Genomic DNA, 18386 nt, shown 5'->3' with positions numbered 1-18386 from the left:
CCGTGTTTGTATCTTCAAGGAGCAACCCAAGATGCTTGAAAAAAGTAAAAAGTGCGCCTCAGAGTGCCCGAACCGCCACTTCTATAGGAGAAAGACTGGTCATGAAATAAAGAAAATACCAAATCGCTTTCGCTTATTGTCGCTTTCATATATTAGTAAAATTCGTGATATTTTTTTTCGCAAGTAAGAGTTCAAAGATTAACGTGACGCGACTCTCTAGCCGCTAGTTGTGAGGCTGCTTATTTTCAATGTCGAGCTTCGTAACATTGGCTTCTGTCAATGCCTCACCAGAACCTTGTCCCTGGTAGCTGTTACTGCGGAAATTTGTCGCTGGTCCGCCAGCAGCGTCAATCAGCTTCGTCTCCTGCAGCATGCTCGAGAATTCCTTGTCTCGTTCAGGACGCGGAACTCGCGGGGGCATGTTGACCAGGGAGGGGGAGTCAAAGGGTGAGAGCTCGTCTTTGCCGTTTGTAGTGGCTGGCGTCGGTGTGACGGGTCCGGCTGTAGAATCGTCCTGCGTTTCGTTGCCAGATTCGAGACTATGCTTCAGAGTGTCGGTACTGTTTCCGACGGCAATATGCGGGACGTTGGATGGATCACAGTGTTCGCTTGGCTCCGAGCAGTCTGATACCTCGCGGTCGGGCACAGGGCTCTCTCTGCGGCGTGATACGCACCAACGAATCAGCTTGCGCTCGAGGATCGCCATTGTCACTGGTTTGGCCAGATAGTCGTCCATGCCAGCCCTTTTGCACTTTTCCCTGTCGCCTTGAATGGCTGAGGCCGTCATGGCAACAATAGGGACGTCGTGGATGAGACCCTTGTACGGGCGGTGGTGTCGCATCAGGTGCGTGCACTTGTAACCGTCGATGATGGGCATCTGGACGTCCATTAGAATGATGTCGGGCTTGGGATTTCGACCCTCGCTGGCTCCAAGCACATATTCCAGAGCCTCTCTACCATTCCAAGTCGCAGTCACTTGGAATCCAAGTTTCCGAATGGTCCGGGTCGCAATCTTTTGATTCACTGCATTGTCTTCGACGACGAGAATGTGAAAGGCGGCTCGCTCGGATCGCGGTAGATCCTGCTCGATGATCTGCGATGATCGGACCGAGTAGCGGCGACGAAGTCCGGAGAGGCCAGCGGAGCCATCTGAGCCCGAAGCGGCACCAGCCATGGCGTTTTCATACTCTGAGCTGTTGCAGGACAGGCTCAGATCCGACTGCAAGCGGTCGGGGATAGCACCGGCATCAACATTCTCGGCATTCCGTCGCTGAGGTTTATGGAAAGGAATCCAAAAGGTCGCCGTTGTGCCACTTCCCACTGTGGACTCGAGCGTGATTTGGCCACGCATCAGATCGAGAAGGTTCTTGCAGATTGTGAGGCCGAGGCCCGTCCCGCCAAATCTACGTGCTGTAGAAGCGTCTCCCTGGCTGAATGGCTGAAAGAGCTTCCGGCGAACATCTTCCTGGATACCAATACCGGTGTCTTCAATGATAAACTTGATAAAGATGGAGTCAGCCGTCTCCTTCTCTTTCAGCACCGAGAATCGCACATAGCCCTGGCTTGTAAATTTGATGCTGTTGGTAAGCAGGTTGGTGATGATTTGGCGTACACGACCAGGATCTCCGATTACGGCCAGGTCGTTTTCAATGTCATCGCTAATGTTGGACTGGAAATCAAGGTTTTTGCGCTCTACCGCAAATTTGAGCATGCGTACAACCTCTTTGAGAATAATGGAGAGTGAGAACTGAACTTCCTCAATGTCAAGCCGACCGGATTCGACTTTGGAGAAGTCGAGAATGTCGTTGATGACAGTAAGAAGAGACGTTGCCGAGCTCTGAATATTGTCAACATAGTCGCGCTGCTCTTCGTCCAAACTCATGTCGCCAAGAAGCTCGGCCATACCGAGGACGCCGGTGATGGGTGTTCGAATTTCGTGCGACATGTTTGCCAGGAACTGACTTTTGAGTCTGTTTGCCTCGTTGGCCGCGGCCTCGTTAGCAATGGCAATGTGCTTGTCGCGCGACTGCACACGGAGGGCTTCCTCGCTATCCTTCAGCTCGGTAACGTCCATGACGACGCCAATGACGCCTTCGACGTGGCGCCGTGTTCCATCGTGCAGCCTCTTTCCGTACATGGGAAGAAAACGCGTGCGGTACCAGCGGTCGTCGAGGCCGTGCTCCTTGATGTCTTCTAAGCGCTTGCCTTCGAGTATATCTTCAATGGAGTTGAGCCAGTCCGGTCGTTCTCCCTCGGGCATTTGCTCGGCCAGCCTGTTAAAGACGGTATACATGTCCTCACCAATGAACCAGCGGCCCTTTTCAGTGTCCTCGTACGTGCTGTCCCAGATCAGGGCCCCTTCAAGCATCGTCACGCGACGATTGGGATCAACGGTGAAGATGGTGACGCGAGAGTGCGCAATGACGCTGAGCAGCTGCTGTCGCGTCTGTTTGGCAGCCAGCTTCGTCTCTATGCTTTCGTGGACATCGGTGCAGGTACCAAACCACTTTTCAATTTGGCCCGTCTCGGGGTTTCGCATGGCGAGCGCGCGTCCCAGGAACCATCGCCACTCGCCCTCTTTATTACGGCAGCGGTATTCCATGAAGTAGGGATTTCCCGTCTGTAAGGACGCGCGCCATCGCGAGAGCGCTTCGATTCTGTCGTCGGGATGGAAGCATGTTTGCCAGGCCAGGCCGAGGCACTGGTCAGGTGCCAGCCCCGTATAAGTGTACCACCGAGTGTTGAAGAAGTCGTGCAACCCGTCGGCGGAGGCAGTCCATACGAGCTGAGGCATAGTGTCACAAATAATTTTGAAACGCTCCTCATCGCGCTCCTTGATGAGAGAAATTTCTTCCGTCATGATGGTGACATCTCGGAAAGTGACAACGCCAGCGAGGAACTCGCCAGTTTTTTCGTCGGTTATGGCTTCGCCGAGAAGATCGTAGACTAGGCGTTTGCCTTGAGAGTCAAAGACACCAACCCGGGTGCTGGCAAAGGGGGTGGCCGTCTTGAGCAGAATAGAAAGGGGATGCTCGTGGACGTCGAGTCTTCTTGCAAAGTCCTCGGTCCAAACCTCCCAATGCTTTAGCAAGTCGAAGCCGTCGGATGAAGAGTCGAGGTCAGCGTCGTGGGGAAGCAGCAGACGAGCTGCCTTGTTGGGAAATGTGACGCTGCCATCTTTCCACATGGCGAGAATCGGCATCTGCGTGTTGTCGAGGAGGGCATCCTTCATGCGACTGATTTTCTGCAGTACAGAGGGCGCACTTGAATGCAAGTGGGCAGCGACGGAGGGCGGGCCCATGGGCGGGAAGGGACTGGAGGACATGGTGAGGACGCTCGGGGTGTTGAGGGCCGGGGAGCTCGAGTCTCGACTGGAGGCGACGGAGGAGGGGTTGGAATTGCTGATGGATTTTCGTTCGGCAGCCTCGAGGACGATGGATTTGGCGACACTCTTTTTGGTGTTGACGGGGGTGGAGGGTGTGGACTGGGTGCTGGTAAAGGTCAGTGTAAAGTAGACCTGCCTGTCCTCGACTTCCCAGACGGTGACGATCATTTTGGCAAAGGCATGGTATTCGGATTCTTTGGACTTGTAGCGACTGTCAAATGTCGTCTTGTTCAAGCCCTTTCTGGAAACGACGACCTCGACGATGGCGTCCTGGGTGGGCTTGGTAGGCATGGCGCGGGGGTGTTTGGCGCGGGGGCTCGGAGGGCTATTGATGGTGGGCGTGGCGTCGCCGGCGGCGGCAGCGGCGGCGGTCAGAGGGTCGTGATCGTTGGCGGGCGGGTGGGCGCCGATTTCCTGAACCAACGTGTCGAAAAACATTTCCCAAGTGACCCAGACAGGCTTGCCGTCCTGCAGCATATCGATGCCAACCTGGGAGAGGGTCTGGCCACGGAGACGGTCGTTGGCGAGTGAAGCGACGTCGTCGTTGTCGGCGTCGTCGGTGATGATGCCCATCATCCTACCCATGGCCTCGTTGGCGAGGACGACGGTCTTGAGGCTGTTGAGAACAATGACGGGAACGGGCAGGTACTGCATGGCGGAGAAGGCCAGCTGGGCTGGGGAGATTGTAGGCATGGCGAGACGGAACGGGCTCTGGGATTGGGAGCGGGTGTCTTGAATGGGCATGCCGAGGGGATCGCGAAGGAAGCGTCCTCTGCCGAGTGAACGAGGACTGCCGGCATGGCTATTGCTGGTATTGCAGGTCGCGTGGGCATGGCCGGCGGCGGTATTTAATTTGAGCCTGGAGTCGGCAGCGACATGGCCCGGTTCGTGATCGGCGTCCAAAGCCGGACCGGCCTCGAAGGCAGCATCGTGGTGAGCATCGAGGGCGGAATTGTGAGCGGTTTCGTGAGGAGCGGCTGTCGAGGCGGCTGTCGAGGCGGCTGTCGAGACGGCAGTGGTGAGATTGCCGGTGAGATGGAGAGAGTCGGACGTGCTCATGCCGGCGGTCTCTGGCATTGAGGACTCGCCCATCGCCCAGGGCGTATGGGGAGGTGGTGATGCCGGTGCGCCGGAGTTGGGTGTGAGACAGGCGGCAGAGGAAGGGGTCGGACCGGCGAGATGCTGAGAGGAGCATGCGCCAGGCCAGCGAAGAGCGAAACTAGCAAGCTGGAGGCAGCCGGAACATGTCTGTTGGTTGCGCTTGGTCGGAGAAGGGGCCGTGGGGTTGCGCGGCGTTGGGGCAGATGATGTTGTAGTGGTGCGGGCAGGTATCGGTATAGGCCACTTATCGATCTGGGTGTGATTGGGAGATGGTGTGCGGCGTGCCTGTCGGGACTGGACGGCAGAAGCGTTGACGGGTAACGGAAGCGATCGATCGATTGCCGTGAGTATGTGTGATGCGCAAAGAAGGTGGGCAAGACGTCGAAGCAATCAGAGCAGAGCAGAGCAGAGCATGGGAGGTAGGTAGGTAGCCAGGCAGGCAGGCAGGCAGGCAGGCAGGCAGGCAGGCAGGCAGGCAGGCAGGCAGGTACCTAGGCAGACAGGCAAGCAGGCAAGCAGGCAGGCGGGTAGGGTGTGGAGGTTAGGGATTACTGGACGGTTGGTGAGGGTATCTAGGTCTGCAAACGGCGGAAAAGTGCGTTGAGTGAGGGCAAAGAATGTGTGAGGAAGCAACAAGAGAAGAGGTGGGGGGTGGCGAGTGAGAGATTGGTGTTGATGAATCAAACTTGTTTCGCACAAAAGGTAGAAGAAAGGTAGCCAAGAAGGGAAAAAGTTGGCAGGGCTGGAAGAGGACAAGGGCGAAGAAAGCGGCAGTGGGAGTCTGAGAGTCTAAGCAGGAGTGAGTCTAGGAGTTGGCTAGTATGAAGCAACTAGGAGGCTAAAATAAAGGCTTCTTCTGGGTCCGGGTCGTGGGTTTGCAAAAGATGTGCAAAGATGTGCAGTTGGTAACAAGTTTGGATGGATACACACACACCCATCGACAAAGCCATGCAAGCAGGTAGCAGGGAGGGAGGGAGTCAAGGAGTAAAAAGAAAGAGGCAAAGAAGAGAGAGGGTGACAGCTTGCTTTGCCTACTACCTATGCAAGTAGGCAGATAAGTATGGAGGTACCTTGATAAAAAGTAGAAGAGAAAGAAAGAAAAAGAGGTGTTTGACAGATTTTGTACCAGGCTATTTTCATTGAATCGCATGGAATAACGTTGAGCAACTTTTGGGTGGCTGCTTTTAATAAATCTTGTCAAGGCAGCTTATTAGATACAAGCAAGGGGGGGGTTTTCTTGGGGAAGGGGGGTGGCAATCAAGGCCCTTGGCAGTTACTCAGTAGGTACTCCTACTGACAGTCTACTCAGTACAGACTGGACGACGGTGGTGGCGTGGGCCTGGACTGGGTCAAAGAACCAAATAAGCGAGTGGGCTTTTTTTACTTTTTATCCCTTTTTATTTTTTTTACATCTCCGATCATCTTGATTGTTTTGTTCGATATTTGACTTTTTTTTTTTTCGTCCTTGTTTGCCCCCGCGGATGCTGTAAAGAAGACTACCTACTACTACTACTCGGATCGTTGTCGTTTGATGGCGGACGCAAACGGTTTTATCGGTAGCAGGTACCGAGAGGCGGTTTACCAAGTCGGGATTCCAGCACTTACTTGCCGAGTACAGATACTTGAGTAAGTACCAGGGTCGATTACCTTGGTAAGTATCAGTACCCAGTACTGAGTACGGAGTAGGTGCATGCCTGTAAGTAGTGATGGTGGTGTGTAGGTACCGCCCTGCTTACTTATTAACCCAAGCACTCAAGTACTTACTTACCTCTACCACCACTTGAAGCAGCCTGGAGCTACTTGCTGTCCAGTGCGACCTACCTGACACCGGACAGTCGCCCACCGTTCGGCTAGGATGATCAGTTACGGACGGAGAACGGGGTCGACTCTTTTGCATGTACCAGTATTTCCACCAGCCAAATCCCAGCCAGAATCCCAGCTAAAAAAAATCCCCTGCTTTAGCTACAGCCCCTCTTCGCCCCCTCGCCCCGAAAAAAAAAACCCCCCAGCGGCGGCCCCTGCTCCGGTGATCGACATCACGCGCAGAGCTGAAGTATCAGTAACGGAAGCCACCAAGAGATGGATGCACTCACGCCAAACCTTTGGCCAGCGGCAACAGGGGTTTAGCAAGCAAACGTTGAAACTTAAAAACAAAAAGAAATGTCCCTTTTTAGACAATTTTTTCTTCTCTTCTTCTTCATCTTGATTTCTCTTTTTATCATTCCTCTCTCTAGTCAGCTGCATTGTACCTTGCCCACAGGTCAGGGCCGTATCAGTAAGCCACAACCACCACCACTGCCCTATTCATGTTTATCAGTATGACAGTACGGATACTTGCTGCGATTCCCCCAGCCGAGTGCCGCACCAGCCAGCAGGCCGGCGGGTGGGTGGCAACCTATACTGGACCCTGTTATTGCCTACAGATGGCCCAGGTTAGGATTAGCTACTGATGCTACTGAGTAGGTAGGTGATACACTTGGTACTTGGAGTACTGGTAGTCGAGTTTCTTTGTACCTGTCAAATGTACTATGTACAGGTAGTGTGATCCGTCGGCAAGTAGGAATATACTCTATAAAGGTACTCACCTCCATTGTTAGCTAAGCGGTACAGGCATGCACTTGGCTAAGTAGCTCTCGCCTCTTCCTCACTCTTATCCCTCCAAGTATGTATACTTGCAACTTGTCCTTGTTCAACTTGCTTAAACTCCTCACCGTCCACCCCTCTTCTACCGATATCAACGGGGGGACTCATGTGAGACATCCGCACCCACCTCAAAGAGAGAGAAAAAAGAAAAGAAAAGAAAGAAAGCAAAGAGAGAGAAAAAAAAAAAAAGGTCCCAAGTGGCTTCCCCCCCCCCCCCCCCCCTCTTCCCCTCCCACTCCTCCCCCACCGCTCCCGACCGCCGTTCCAAGCTTTTTCCCGCCAGGTTCCTTGTTTTTGCGCCGTTCTGGAACTGGGTCCGGCCAAGGTCCAGAACGCCCAGAACGTCCAGAACCTCGTGTGGACTCGACATCTCTTTCGGCATTCCGTTTAAACCAAACAAAGAAAAAGAAAAAAGAAAAAAAAGGGTCAGCACTCGACCGGACCGGAAGGAATCACGGGTTTTTTTTTCTGTTTGTCTTTGATTGACCTTGCTCACATAGCTACTACTTACTAACCTACGGATACATGCCTTGGTACTCCTTACCTAAGTACTGCCTAGGTACCTAGTAACTACCCAAGTAAGTACTTAGGACTCACTGATGGTGTGGAGGTTTGAATTCATCAACGCCCTCATCCAACCACCGCCACCTCATATAAGCATTGTCGATGCCCGCCCTCACATCATACGGCCAATCCTATTATTTGCCGCCGCTACCTTTCCCATCATGACATGGCATGGCATGCCCTTTTTTTTTTTTTCTTTTTTTTTTTCTGTTCTGCCACATCTCGTTTCGTCACTCATTTCAACTCGTCCGCCTTGTAGCCGCACTTTACAATTCTCAAACCCGCTCAGGGCATCTCGCCGCCCTCTCCAAAACCCTTTCTGGCCTCCTCCTCCCCAACGTAGCACTCAAGACGGAGACCCAGCCCGCCCATCGCCAGATTTCCCGTTCAACTTAATTCCCGACATCCCCCCCCGTCCCCTTCAACACCAAAGCTCCTGGACCGTGTCCACGTGCCTGCCCTCCCTTTGCCCAAACTCAAAGCCCACAGGGTAAAGGCCGGATTACTCCAACTGGTATCGTTGCCAAGGCTTCTCGCTGTGGAGGAACTGGAGCAGTGGGTTGTATCAGTAGTTTACATATGCATACCGAGTAGCCGTACAACCACGACACACATACGCATACACATACACACACTCTCTCTCTCACATGCACTCACACAACACTCATGCACCAAAGCCCAATTCATGTAGATGAATGCACATGCATGTCTCTCTCCACATCTCAACAGCCCTCCATGCCCCCCCCCCCCAGGATTGCTCACACTCCATCAGCACCTAGATGCTCTGTAATATCCTTCCACCCACCTGCCACCTCCTCTGCTCCTCAAAACCCCCCTGGAGACCGAGACCATGTTCTGCACCTTGCCAGTAGTCTCAGTGTATCAGTCGTTAGAACTCCACACAATCGTCGATCCGCTCCTTTGCTGGTACGGCTGCCACCGGCTGGGTAAGCACCCGTGAAAAAAGCACCCAATTATCGGCCTACGACCGGCCGACAGAACAAAGTAAGTAGCACATCTTCTCCAACCCATGAAAAGAAAATTAATTTCATTTCACTATTGACCACCGACACATCCTTGATATCCGTCTCGCAATAGTCTCGTTCCGTAAAAAATTCCAACTCAGTTTGAGAGAAAAAATGGCGCCCTCGCGCTCTATACTGTCTTGACTGTCCATCTACAAGAACGCTATGCCATCCATCTCATGGGCTGCTACTCTTTTTCCATCACGTTATTCATTTGCATTATGATGCCCATCAAATATTATCTCTGCGTCGTGCTCCGTAAAAAACTTTGCCATTCTTGAATGCACTTTTGAAGGCGCGCGCCGTTCCCCCGTCGTTTCTGCGTCGTCGGGGGGAGGGAGGAGAGCAAGGACCGGAAGCACAAGCTGCAAGAACAAAAGGACGCATTCCTCACTTTGCTTGCTCATGTGAGGTCAATCACAACCCTCGCCTTGCTGCGCTCGCCGCGGCACGCGTCACAGCAGAGGTAGTCTGCCGGGTTGTGGAGCGTGCACGCCGAGCACACCCAGCCCGCCGCCACCGCCGCCGCCGCCGTGTCCCTCTCCTCCGGGTGGCCGCCACGTCTGGTGCCCTGCCGTTGCTGCTCCATCACCGTGACTAGTGAACGGCCGTGTGGTGCCGGCGGCGCGCGTCGACTGACCGAAGCAGGACGACGGCGGCCACCACTGCTGATGCTCGAGCTCGCCGCAGGAGGCGGTACGCGTTGCCGCGTCTTCTGTAGTCCTTGCTGCTGCTGCTCCTCCTGTTCCTCATCGTCGTCCTCCGCGAGCGCCCGCGCAATCGCCGCGTCGTTGGCCTGTTCCTCCTCGGCCCGCGTCCTGAATCCGGTCCGGCTCGCCGTCTCCCCCATGCTCCTAATCTGCGTCTCGTCGAGCGTGCCCGCGCCGCAGCCCTCCAGCGCCCTCTTGCGGCGGCGCTGCTCCGCCGCCTCGGCCACCGCCGCGCGTCGCATTTCCGGTGTCAGCAGTGCCGGCGGCGGCATCGCCCCACCTCCTCCTCCGAGTCGACGCCCGGCCGCCGCCGCCGCCGCCACGGTTACCACGCTGCCACGACCACGGCCGCGGGACAGGTTCCGACCTCGCTCGCGCGCGGAGACTGCTGTTGCACCACTACCGTCACCACCACCACCAAGGCGACGGCCTTGAGAGAGAAACGACGCGCCGCTGTAGCCCGACAGCGACAGCGTCAGGTGCTCATCGCGCAGCGTCTCCCACAGCGCGTGAAAGGCGTCGTTGTGCGGGCCGTGCACGTTGTGGCACAGCTCGTGCAGCATCGTGTCGATGACCATGTCCAGCGCCAGGAACAGCGTCTTGTCGTTGGCGTAGCGCAGCCGCAGACATATCTGCTTGCCCCGGTTGACATTCAGACCTGCCCAACCCCCAACCCCCCCCTCGCGTTAGTATATGGTCGCTGCGACTTTTATCATTTTGAGTTGTAAGAGGGGAGTTTTGCAATCTCGTAGGAAGAGACGCTGTAGACATTTTGAAAAAAAAAATCGAGAAATAAAAAACATGTGCGTACCCAACAGGTTGGCCTCGTTGGGATAAAACTCGGCCAGCTCGCCCACCCGCCACCGGTGGTTGCGCATAATCGGCTTCACGGCCGAGGCGATGCGCCTGAGCATCCGCAGCGCATCGTCGGCTCGCGGGAGCTGCGCCAGGTGCACATACGACCGTACCTGTTGATCTTGGTCCGTCATCAGAGCGTTTTGTCTGCGCATAGCGATGCCGCCCGTGGCCAGCGGGAGAGGGGGGGGAAGGCAGCCGAGATGTCAAGACATGGTCGCTCTGCTTTTGTATGTGTGTCTTGTGCTCTTGTTGCAGTTCGCCTGTCTTTCTTTGGGCCACGACAAAAAAGAAGTACGCGTCCGTGATTACGGTCCGTGATACCTGGAACGTCCAAAAGGTGGGTCGCCACCGATTCACGGTTACTCAGTACAGCAACACAACAGCCAGTCTGCTGCCTGCCACAGAGTGGTCTTTCGCCATCCACGGGGGGGCGAGAGAAAAGGCAAAGAAAGGGTGTGCATCGGGTGAAGCCTCAAAGGGAATGCAAGATTCTATACTCGTCCATCGCACAAAGATCACCAGGCCAAGACGAACTCGTTCTGCTGGTGACCGTTTACCGCCAAACGTTACGCAGCCCCAATCTCGGTGCTTCGTCCTCGTCGACTAAGTATTCTGGTTCAGTCTTTATGGTAACAATCAGACGCCCGTAGAAGCGACTGATCTTTCCAGGTTTCCCGGAGCACAGATGCCAGAGCGGGCGGCCCCATGCCTGGCATTGATGCATGAGTTGGCTGTCCGGCCCGCGTCTGCAGACGGGCTCTGTTGTTCCTCTGATCTGGCGGCATAAATATACAGTAATCCGTTTTCCTCAATCTCTATCAAGTCAGAGCACCAATATCAGTCCGGCAAATCGCAAAGGCGCATAAACTTGGCATCATACCATTCACCGTATGCCCAGACGACACGGATCGTTGCTCTCTCTTCTATACCAACATGTTTGCTACAAACAGAAATCGAATGGTCATCAGGAGATTACCAAAACACATGAGAATTGAAACAGATCCAACACCCAGTTGTCATGCTATGGCCGTCATGTAGTTGCGTCTCTTCTTCACGAAACAGTCTGTGACAATGCTTCAAGGCTGAGCTATACGACTTGGCCGCGTACAGCCGTAAAAAAGTCCTTTGTTCACTGCGGAGCAGGAACGAAACCAGTAACAGATGAAACCTGGAGCTACGCCGAATTGATGTGATTCGCTCCTCCATGGAAACGAATGCGTTTCATCCCGTCCTGACACGCGATGGCGGGCCGTAGGATGGCCATGGCGTTACCCCGGCTTTGCTATATACGCCGTAAATCTATAACCTCACTCGCGCGACAGTCTCTTCCCCCGCCAATCTACGACGGTCCAGTCCCTTTGCTTTCCTACCGCGCTCCTCTTCTCACCTTGACAAGCCCTAGGGTGCGCAGTTGGCGTGAAACAGTGATTCCATCATCAGCCCGTCTCCTGGCAAGTCAACCTTCGGCACCATACCACGAAGGAAGGTGTCCATCCATGGCGTCTCATCATTGTGCGCAGCCACTCTCGGGATCATCAACACCCGGCCGTCTTGTTTCTGTCGCCAAGTGATGTGTTCAGGCTTGCTAGTGTTCGCCTTTGCCTTGCTCGTCTTCTGCCTAGTAGGATGTTACCATGGCTTGTAAACACTTTGAAGCTGTCACAAAGTGAACCGCTTTATGTTGGTAAAAGTCAGCAAAGTCCACTTCAAGTAGTAAGAAATGGAAGAAATCGTCAAAAGCAACGCGCTAATGAAGCAGAAAGTAGCGATACGGACCACTCACTTTCGCTCTTGAGCACCTTGGCCACCGCCCGACCACTGCATCACGCATCTTGATTACTACCTTGCCATTCCCGCGTCGCAGTGCTCAGCGCAATTCTCAGTTCTACCCATTCGCATAAGTGCGCTCATATTTTTCATCAGATGGGGATGAGCTTCTCAAGGCCAAGGCCGTCTATATAATGTACGGGTTCCTACCCTTCCGCATCAATACTGAAATCAACAAGGCAACCACAACATCAGAACCATAGAGTCATTACACTTGCAAAGGAGCACATTGTGCACCATCAATTCACCCCTCACCATGAAGAAAAGCTGGCAAATCTCACTGCTCCTCGCCGCCCAGGTCGTCACGGCGCAGCGTGTCGTCCAGAGGAGCGTGCAGCACTTTGAGAGCCCAGAGAGCGGCCCTTTCCTGCCCTTCATCACGCTGGGCTTCGGTACGCCTGCGCAGAACATCACGGGCGTCTTCGACACGGGCTCCTCCGACGTCATCATCCCCGAGGCCGGCAGCGCCGTCTGCCGGCTCAAGACCCAGCAGTGCACCGCCCCGGCGGCCGTCGTCCGCGGCCAGTTCGACCCCGAGGCCGCGTCCGACGTGAGGCGCCTCGCCGGGAAGCGCTTCAACGCCACCTTTGGCGGCGGCGACCAGTACGACGGTGTCTACATTAAGACCACCGTGACTCTGGGCAACAACGGGGCCGGCAAGGTGCCCCGCGCGCAGGTCGCGCTGGCATCTCACAGCAAGCCCAGGAGCCGGCTCCCCCAGGTTCCCGTCTTTGGCATCGGCCCGCGCCCCAACGAGGCGACCGAGCAGAGGTACGACAACCTGCCAAAGAAGATGAAGGTCGCCGGCACCACCAAGAGCCAGGCTTACAGCGTCGTCCTCAACGCAACCCGTAAGTGAAGCACGGGGGGGAAGCGAGCAGGCAGGGGCCCCGTGCTGTTCCATCCAGCTCCGACACGCAAAAGCACAAATAGTTCTTCTAACTCGGAGCGTCGCAGCATTCGGCAACGGAAGCGTCTTTTTTGGCGGCATTGACCGTTCCAAGTTTTCCGGCCAGCTCAAGGCGGTCCCCCTCGAGCGGGACAACCGTGGTGAGGTGTCCGAGTTCGTGGTGAGGATGAGTTCTGTAAAACTGAGACTGGGAGCTCGGAGGGCAGTCAACGGGAGCACAGGCGGGAGACAATGCAAGGGCGGCGCGGGCATGAAGCCTGTGCGCACCAAGCGCGCACCATGGGCGAGAGCCACCAGCCTCCGGCGTGAGAACAAGGCCAACGTCTGGTATGGCAAGCCGCCCAATGAAGTCGTGGATGAACGAGCGGCGGCGGCGACGGCGGCGGGCCAAGTCGACAAGCACGCTGCCGCGGGCGACGGGCGCAAAAGTAACAAGAACAACGGCGGCGGCGGCGGCGGCAACCGCAACAGCACCACGGCAGCCGGAGCCGAAATCAACCTCGGCCTCGACCCCGCCGACGGCCTGACCCTCGTCGACACGGGCGGCGTCGAGATGAGCCTTCCCGCGCCCGTCCTGGCCCGGATGGCCAGGGCCCTCGGCGCCGCCTTCAGCGAGCGGGACGGCCTCGGCGCCGTCGAGTGCGCCCGGCTCCCCGGCAGCGAGCTCGTCATGCGCTTCCGCAACGACACGGTCGAGGCCCGCGTGCCGCTCGGCAACATGCGCGTCTCCGAGGCCCTCCTCCCGGACGGCAAGGCGCTCGCGCGCCGCGGCCTCTGCGTCCTGGCCGTCGGGCCCGCCCGCCCCGGCGGGCTCAGCACCGCCACGCTGCCCTTCCTGGCGGCCGTCTACACCGTCTTCGACCTCGACAACGACAGGCTGCTGTTTGCGCAGGCCAGGGGCGACCCCGGCGCGCCCGGCGGCCGGCTCGAGGAGTTTCCCCCGAAAAAGGACTCGAGGGGTAAAGGGAAGAAGAAGTGCGCTGCACGGAAGAAATGTTCGGCGTAAAAATGAACCAAAAATAGCGCAAATTAATTTTCAATAAGTTTTGTATGTCATTTGGAACTATCCCTGTTGTAATTGGGCAATCATTTGCGTCATTATCTGCATAGGCGATTCGTGATACCTACAATAGGACTTGAACTGGCTCATTATTATCCGGCTTGGCTCTATAGTGACCCTCGATTTCGGTTCGATCCTGTCTTGTCGTACGATTGGGTTGCCTTGCTGGTTGTCTTGCCAAGCATTCCCGCCACTCTGCCGTCTGCCAGATGTATTTTCACCAACCAAAAAATCAATCACTTAAATGCTTATATTCATAGGTACATGCTGTTTTTGAATCGTGTATTTGATCTTGCCCCTGCGTAGAAACATGGAATCACAGGCTGAACAGGGCGCTGATGCGAGCACGGCATGCCATCAGCAGACGACGACGTATACAAGTCGACCGGCCAAGACGGCTCAGCTCATTTCAAGGATAGTGGTCATCTTTCAGATGGCCAACTCGCTCACACCTTGGTGGCCAGCGCCCTGAGACGCACATACGAAATCATCTCCCCCCCGCGCCCATCGTCGCACACCACGCGCAGCGCCTCGGCCGCCTCGCGGACCGCCGCCTCGCGCTCCGGGCCCTCGGGCACGCTCTCGAGGATCATGCGGCCAAAGAGGCGGATCCAGCCCTCGACGCCGCCCTTGTCCGCCCTCGTCGGGCGCCACTCGCGCTCCACGCGGTCCACGCGGAACCCGGCCGCCTCCAGCGCCGCCGTCGCCCACGCCTCGTCGGGGAAGAACCACGGGTAGTGGCCCGCCACGACGGCCGGCAGGCCGCCCGGCGCCCGGCGCCCGCACGCCACCAGCAGCGCCGCCGCCATCTCCTTGACGTTGCCCAGGCCCCCCATCTCGAACGCGAAGGTGCCGCCCGGCGCGAGCGCCGCGTGCACGTCCCGGAAGAAGGAGCTGCGCGTGGCCTCGGCGCGCAGGATCCAGTGCATGGCCGCGTTGGAGAAGGCCTTGGTGAATGATGCGCTCTGGAGGGCCGGATTGGTGTGCATCTTGGTTCCGTCGAGAACTGTTTTCAGTAGCGAGTGTTAGCAGTCCCCTTTTGGCTGTTCGTGTCCGTGTGTTGCAGTAATGCATACCTTCGAATGTCGCGTTAGGATGTTCTTTGCACAAGTCTTTGGCGGCGTCAATCATGGCTGCGGAGCTGTCAATGCCATGGATAGACCCGTTTCCTCGAGACAGAACCTTGGCAAATTCCAGATTCAAGATGCCGTCTAATAGTTTTAATGAAAGTGTCAGTCAGTCGTCTTCATACCCCTCATACTGTCGCCGCATTCATCAGAGCATACCGCCACAGCCAATATCTAGGACAACATCGTTTTCTTGCAAATCAAGCCACTCTGTCACCTTTCCCGCCAGTTTTGGCACGAACGATGCCGAGTGCTGGTAGTCCTGCCGTGATGGACAAGTCAGAGAGGAGCGAGCTGACGTCTGCGGGGTTTGAGATACAAGCATGGCCACTTACACCAGCGTCCCAGTGATCCTTGCCTTGCTCAGCCATTTTGAACAGAGTAAATATTCTAACAAGGAGAGAAAAAAATTGCAAATGAAACCTCACAGTTTTCTTTTTATGAGAAGCATGTAACTACGACTTTCTTCTTGCACAGATGATGGAGACGTGCTTTTATAGCTTGGTAGCCGGCGTCGATATGGTCGATCGCCGAAATCGGAGCTTCTCTAAAGTCAGGCCAAAAGTTGGCAGACAAAAAAAATTACATACATATAGTCTGATGTCACAAGTTCCCAGGCTGAAGAGATTAGGCCCCTTCAATACTATATTTAAACGTAACAGTGGCTGAAAGTGGTTCTACTGCCTACGGGGATGGTGGCCATTTGTCCATTGTCTGCCTCACGATCCATTCTCAATCCAGCTCCAGCAGCTTGAATTTGTCATCACCTAAGGCGTCTTCTACTCTCTTCATCAGGGTTAGTACCTTTTCCTCCTCCAATCTGCGGCCAACCACCTGGACGCCGACTGGGAGCCCGTGCATGTCGTCCGCGTTGTAGTGCTTGTACGCGCCGCGGGCTACTCCGTTGAGGTTGCGGGCCTCGAAGCCCTTGGGGAGCTGATCCTTCTCCTTGTCGACGTGCGTTACAGGGATGACACCCGCAGTATAATCAAGCTAAGGGCTGTTAACAAACATGTTTTGCATCCAAGTGTTATGGACGGCGCACCAGGTTAAAAAGAAACGTGTAGCCACAGCTGCTGCATGCATCATGCATGCCACCATGGGGAACAGCCGGAGTAGCGTTGGGGGGAGTGACCACAAAATCGAAACCGTTCTCCTCCCAGAATTCGAACCATTTGCGCTTGTATGCCTCGCGCTTGGCAATAAGCTGCCAGTACTGGTAGGTGGTCTTGGGATACCAATTGCGGAGAATACCGGCCCAGACGAGATCGCGGCGGATATATCGGACCCAGAGGTAGTGAGCATACTTTACTATACGGGGGAGGTTAAAATAGAAGTGCATCTGAGCCACACCGCAATCGTTGCCTTCTCCGGTGCGGAAGAAGGACATGGCCGTCTGGACGCCATCGGCGTCAAGCAGTTGCGAAGCCAGCTGCAGTGCCTCATAGGGCTCGGGAGGTGTAATGTTATCAATTATCTCGTGACCCTCGGCACGGAGGGCCTTGACGGTCATCTCGAGAGCGCGAGCGCAAGCAGGGCTGGGGTCGACGACACCGTCAGTGCGCATGACACCCACACGGAGCCTCTTCTTGGCAGCATAAGCCTCTTCAACATCGGACCTCCAAGGGATAGGATGAATCGAGTAGTCGTAGTGCCACGGCTTCATCTGAACGATGGAGCGCGTAAAGTACGTGAGGTCGTTAAGGGTGCGGGCCATTGGGCTATACACAGCAGGAATGCCGTCTTGGCCGGGCATGCTAGTACGCATCCCAAGCTTCAGCCAGCGGCCGGTAGAGCACTTGAGAGAGTAAATTCCAGAGAAGTGTGCAGGGCAACGAACGCTGCCAGCAACATCGCTACCGACGCCGATTCTACCTCCTAGGGCCAACAGAGCGCCCTCACCACCGGTGGAGCCTCCAGGTGTATAGTTCTTGTTGTACGGGTTAGTGGATGTACCCCAAACATCGTTGGAGGACTCAAAGCTGAGCAGGGTAATTGGGACGTTTGTCTTGACGTACGGGACCGCACCGGCATCCTTGAGGATTCGCGCAGTCGGCCCGTCTGTAGCCTTCATGCCGACAAAACGACTATAACCGACGGTGGTGTCGTATCCAGTGACATCAACTGTGTCTTTTAGGCTGACAGGGATACCAGCCAAAGGGCCTTTGAGGTTAATTGAGCCGTCAGTCACCCATTTCTCGGCCGAGTCGAGGAGGATCTCCGTGACGCAGTTAGTTTTTTCTTGCGCCTTGAGGGCGACCTTTCCATAGGTTTGGAGAATCTGCGTGGCTTTTCCAGGGTTTTCGTGGACCTCTTTAACCAGGTCCTGGATGGGCTTGTTTACGATTTCTTTGTCTAGGACACTGAAAGGGCCGTGGTAAGATTTGAGGGCCCCGATCCGGTTCACGCGCTCTGCCTGCTTTGTGCGGCTATTAAACATGTCAAATATTAGTATGAGAACCAATGTCAGATGTGAGATATTTTTCAAAGACGAACCAGTCGCGTCTGTGTTGAAGGTAGTCTAACAGCATATCGGGTTATAAGACGGGCAGACTCGGGAGCAACAGATTGCAGCGAAGTGGCGCGAGAGCGAAGAGAAAAGTGTTTGACAAAAAATGGGCCGGAGAAGGAGAAGATGTCAGCCAGTTTTCGCTACTCAAGAGCCCGACGCAAGTCACGGGTTTTGGGATTTCCCGGGGAAAGACCATCCCGCTGTGTGCGGAGGAAGTACTGCAAGTGAAGCTGGCCGGACTCCGGGATGCGCGGGTCTGGCGGGGGTGTTCCGAGTTGTGGAGCCGTCACTATTAAACGGTCCTGTAGAGAGCTGCTTCCCCATGGCGCCACAGCGCCACGGCGCTCTAAGTGGATGACGTTAGGGGGTCTGGGGGGCCACGGTTTGGGGAAACCGGGCCTCTCAGGCGCTGAAAGGTGCTGGCTCCGGAGCCGGCCAGGCCGGGCTACAGTGGACGTACTAATACGGATAGACTGCTTAGGCCCCGAAACAAAAGCAAGGCTAATGCAGTATGGTTCTCTTGTGCTATTAATTTCTCTCGTCTATATTTTGCCATGTCTTTGGTCTCGCTTCATATCTACATGTACTCGGCACAGCCCTTGCTGCCGGCGTAGCTAACTCGACTACGCCGACTTTATCCCGTCGCTCCATGTGCCATGACTTA

The 18386-nt window shown here is 55.5% G+C and overlaps 5 protein-coding genes across 5 annotated transcripts; 1 reads left to right on the top strand and 4 right to left on the bottom strand.

Annotated features, from left to right (window-relative positions):
- Positions 1-223: 223 nt before the first annotated feature.
- Positions 224-4462, bottom strand: V2A60_007774 (uncharacterized protein; the record flags this gene model as incomplete). Its single annotated transcript, XM_083259056.1, has 1 exon — positions 224-4462. The coding sequence occupies one exon, from the start codon at positions 4460-4462 to the stop codon at positions 224-226; it is 4239 nt and encodes a 1412-aa protein (XP_083115182.1).
- A 4659-nt stretch (positions 4463-9121) lies between these two features.
- V2A60_007773 (WLM domain-containing protein) lies at positions 9122-10438 on the bottom strand (the record flags this gene model as incomplete). Its single annotated transcript, XM_083259055.1, has 2 exons — positions 9122-10086; positions 10240-10438. The coding sequence occupies 2 exons, from the start codon at positions 10436-10438 to the stop codon at positions 9122-9124; spliced, it is 1164 nt and encodes a 387-aa protein (XP_083115181.1).
- Positions 10439-12369: 1931 nt separating this feature from the next.
- Positions 12370-14029, top strand: V2A60_007772 (uncharacterized protein; the record flags this gene model as incomplete). The annotated part of the gene is made up of 2 exons (XM_083259054.1): positions 12370-12964; positions 13071-14029. The coding sequence occupies 2 exons, from the start codon at positions 12370-12372 to the stop codon at positions 14027-14029; spliced, it is 1554 nt and encodes a 517-aa protein (XP_083115180.1).
- Positions 14030-14529: 500 nt separating this feature from the next.
- V2A60_007771 (S-adenosyl-L-methionine-dependent methyltransferase) lies at positions 14530-15581 on the bottom strand (the record flags this gene model as incomplete). Its single annotated transcript, XM_083259053.1, has 4 exons — positions 14530-15089; positions 15160-15294; positions 15370-15472; positions 15546-15581. The coding sequence occupies 4 exons, from the start codon at positions 15579-15581 to the stop codon at positions 14530-14532; spliced, it is 834 nt and encodes a 277-aa protein (XP_083115179.1).
- Positions 15582-15942: 361 nt separating this feature from the next.
- V2A60_007770 (amidase signature domain-containing protein) lies at positions 15943-17741 on the bottom strand (the record flags this gene model as incomplete). Its single annotated transcript, XM_083259052.1, has 3 exons — positions 15943-16203; positions 16256-17639; positions 17707-17741. The coding sequence occupies 3 exons, from the start codon at positions 17739-17741 to the stop codon at positions 15943-15945; spliced, it is 1680 nt and encodes a 559-aa protein (XP_083115178.1).
- Positions 17742-18386: the final 645 nt, after the last annotated feature.

The sequence above is a fragment of the Cordyceps javanica genome, chromosome 5 (genome assembly GCF_051103115.1).
Source record: "Cordyceps javanica chromosome 5, complete sequence".
NCBI lineage: Eukaryota > Fungi > Ascomycota > Sordariomycetes > Hypocreales > Cordycipitaceae > Cordyceps > Cordyceps javanica.
Note: the sequence above shows the minus strand (reverse complement) of the source record. Positions and strands in the feature narration are given on the sequence as shown.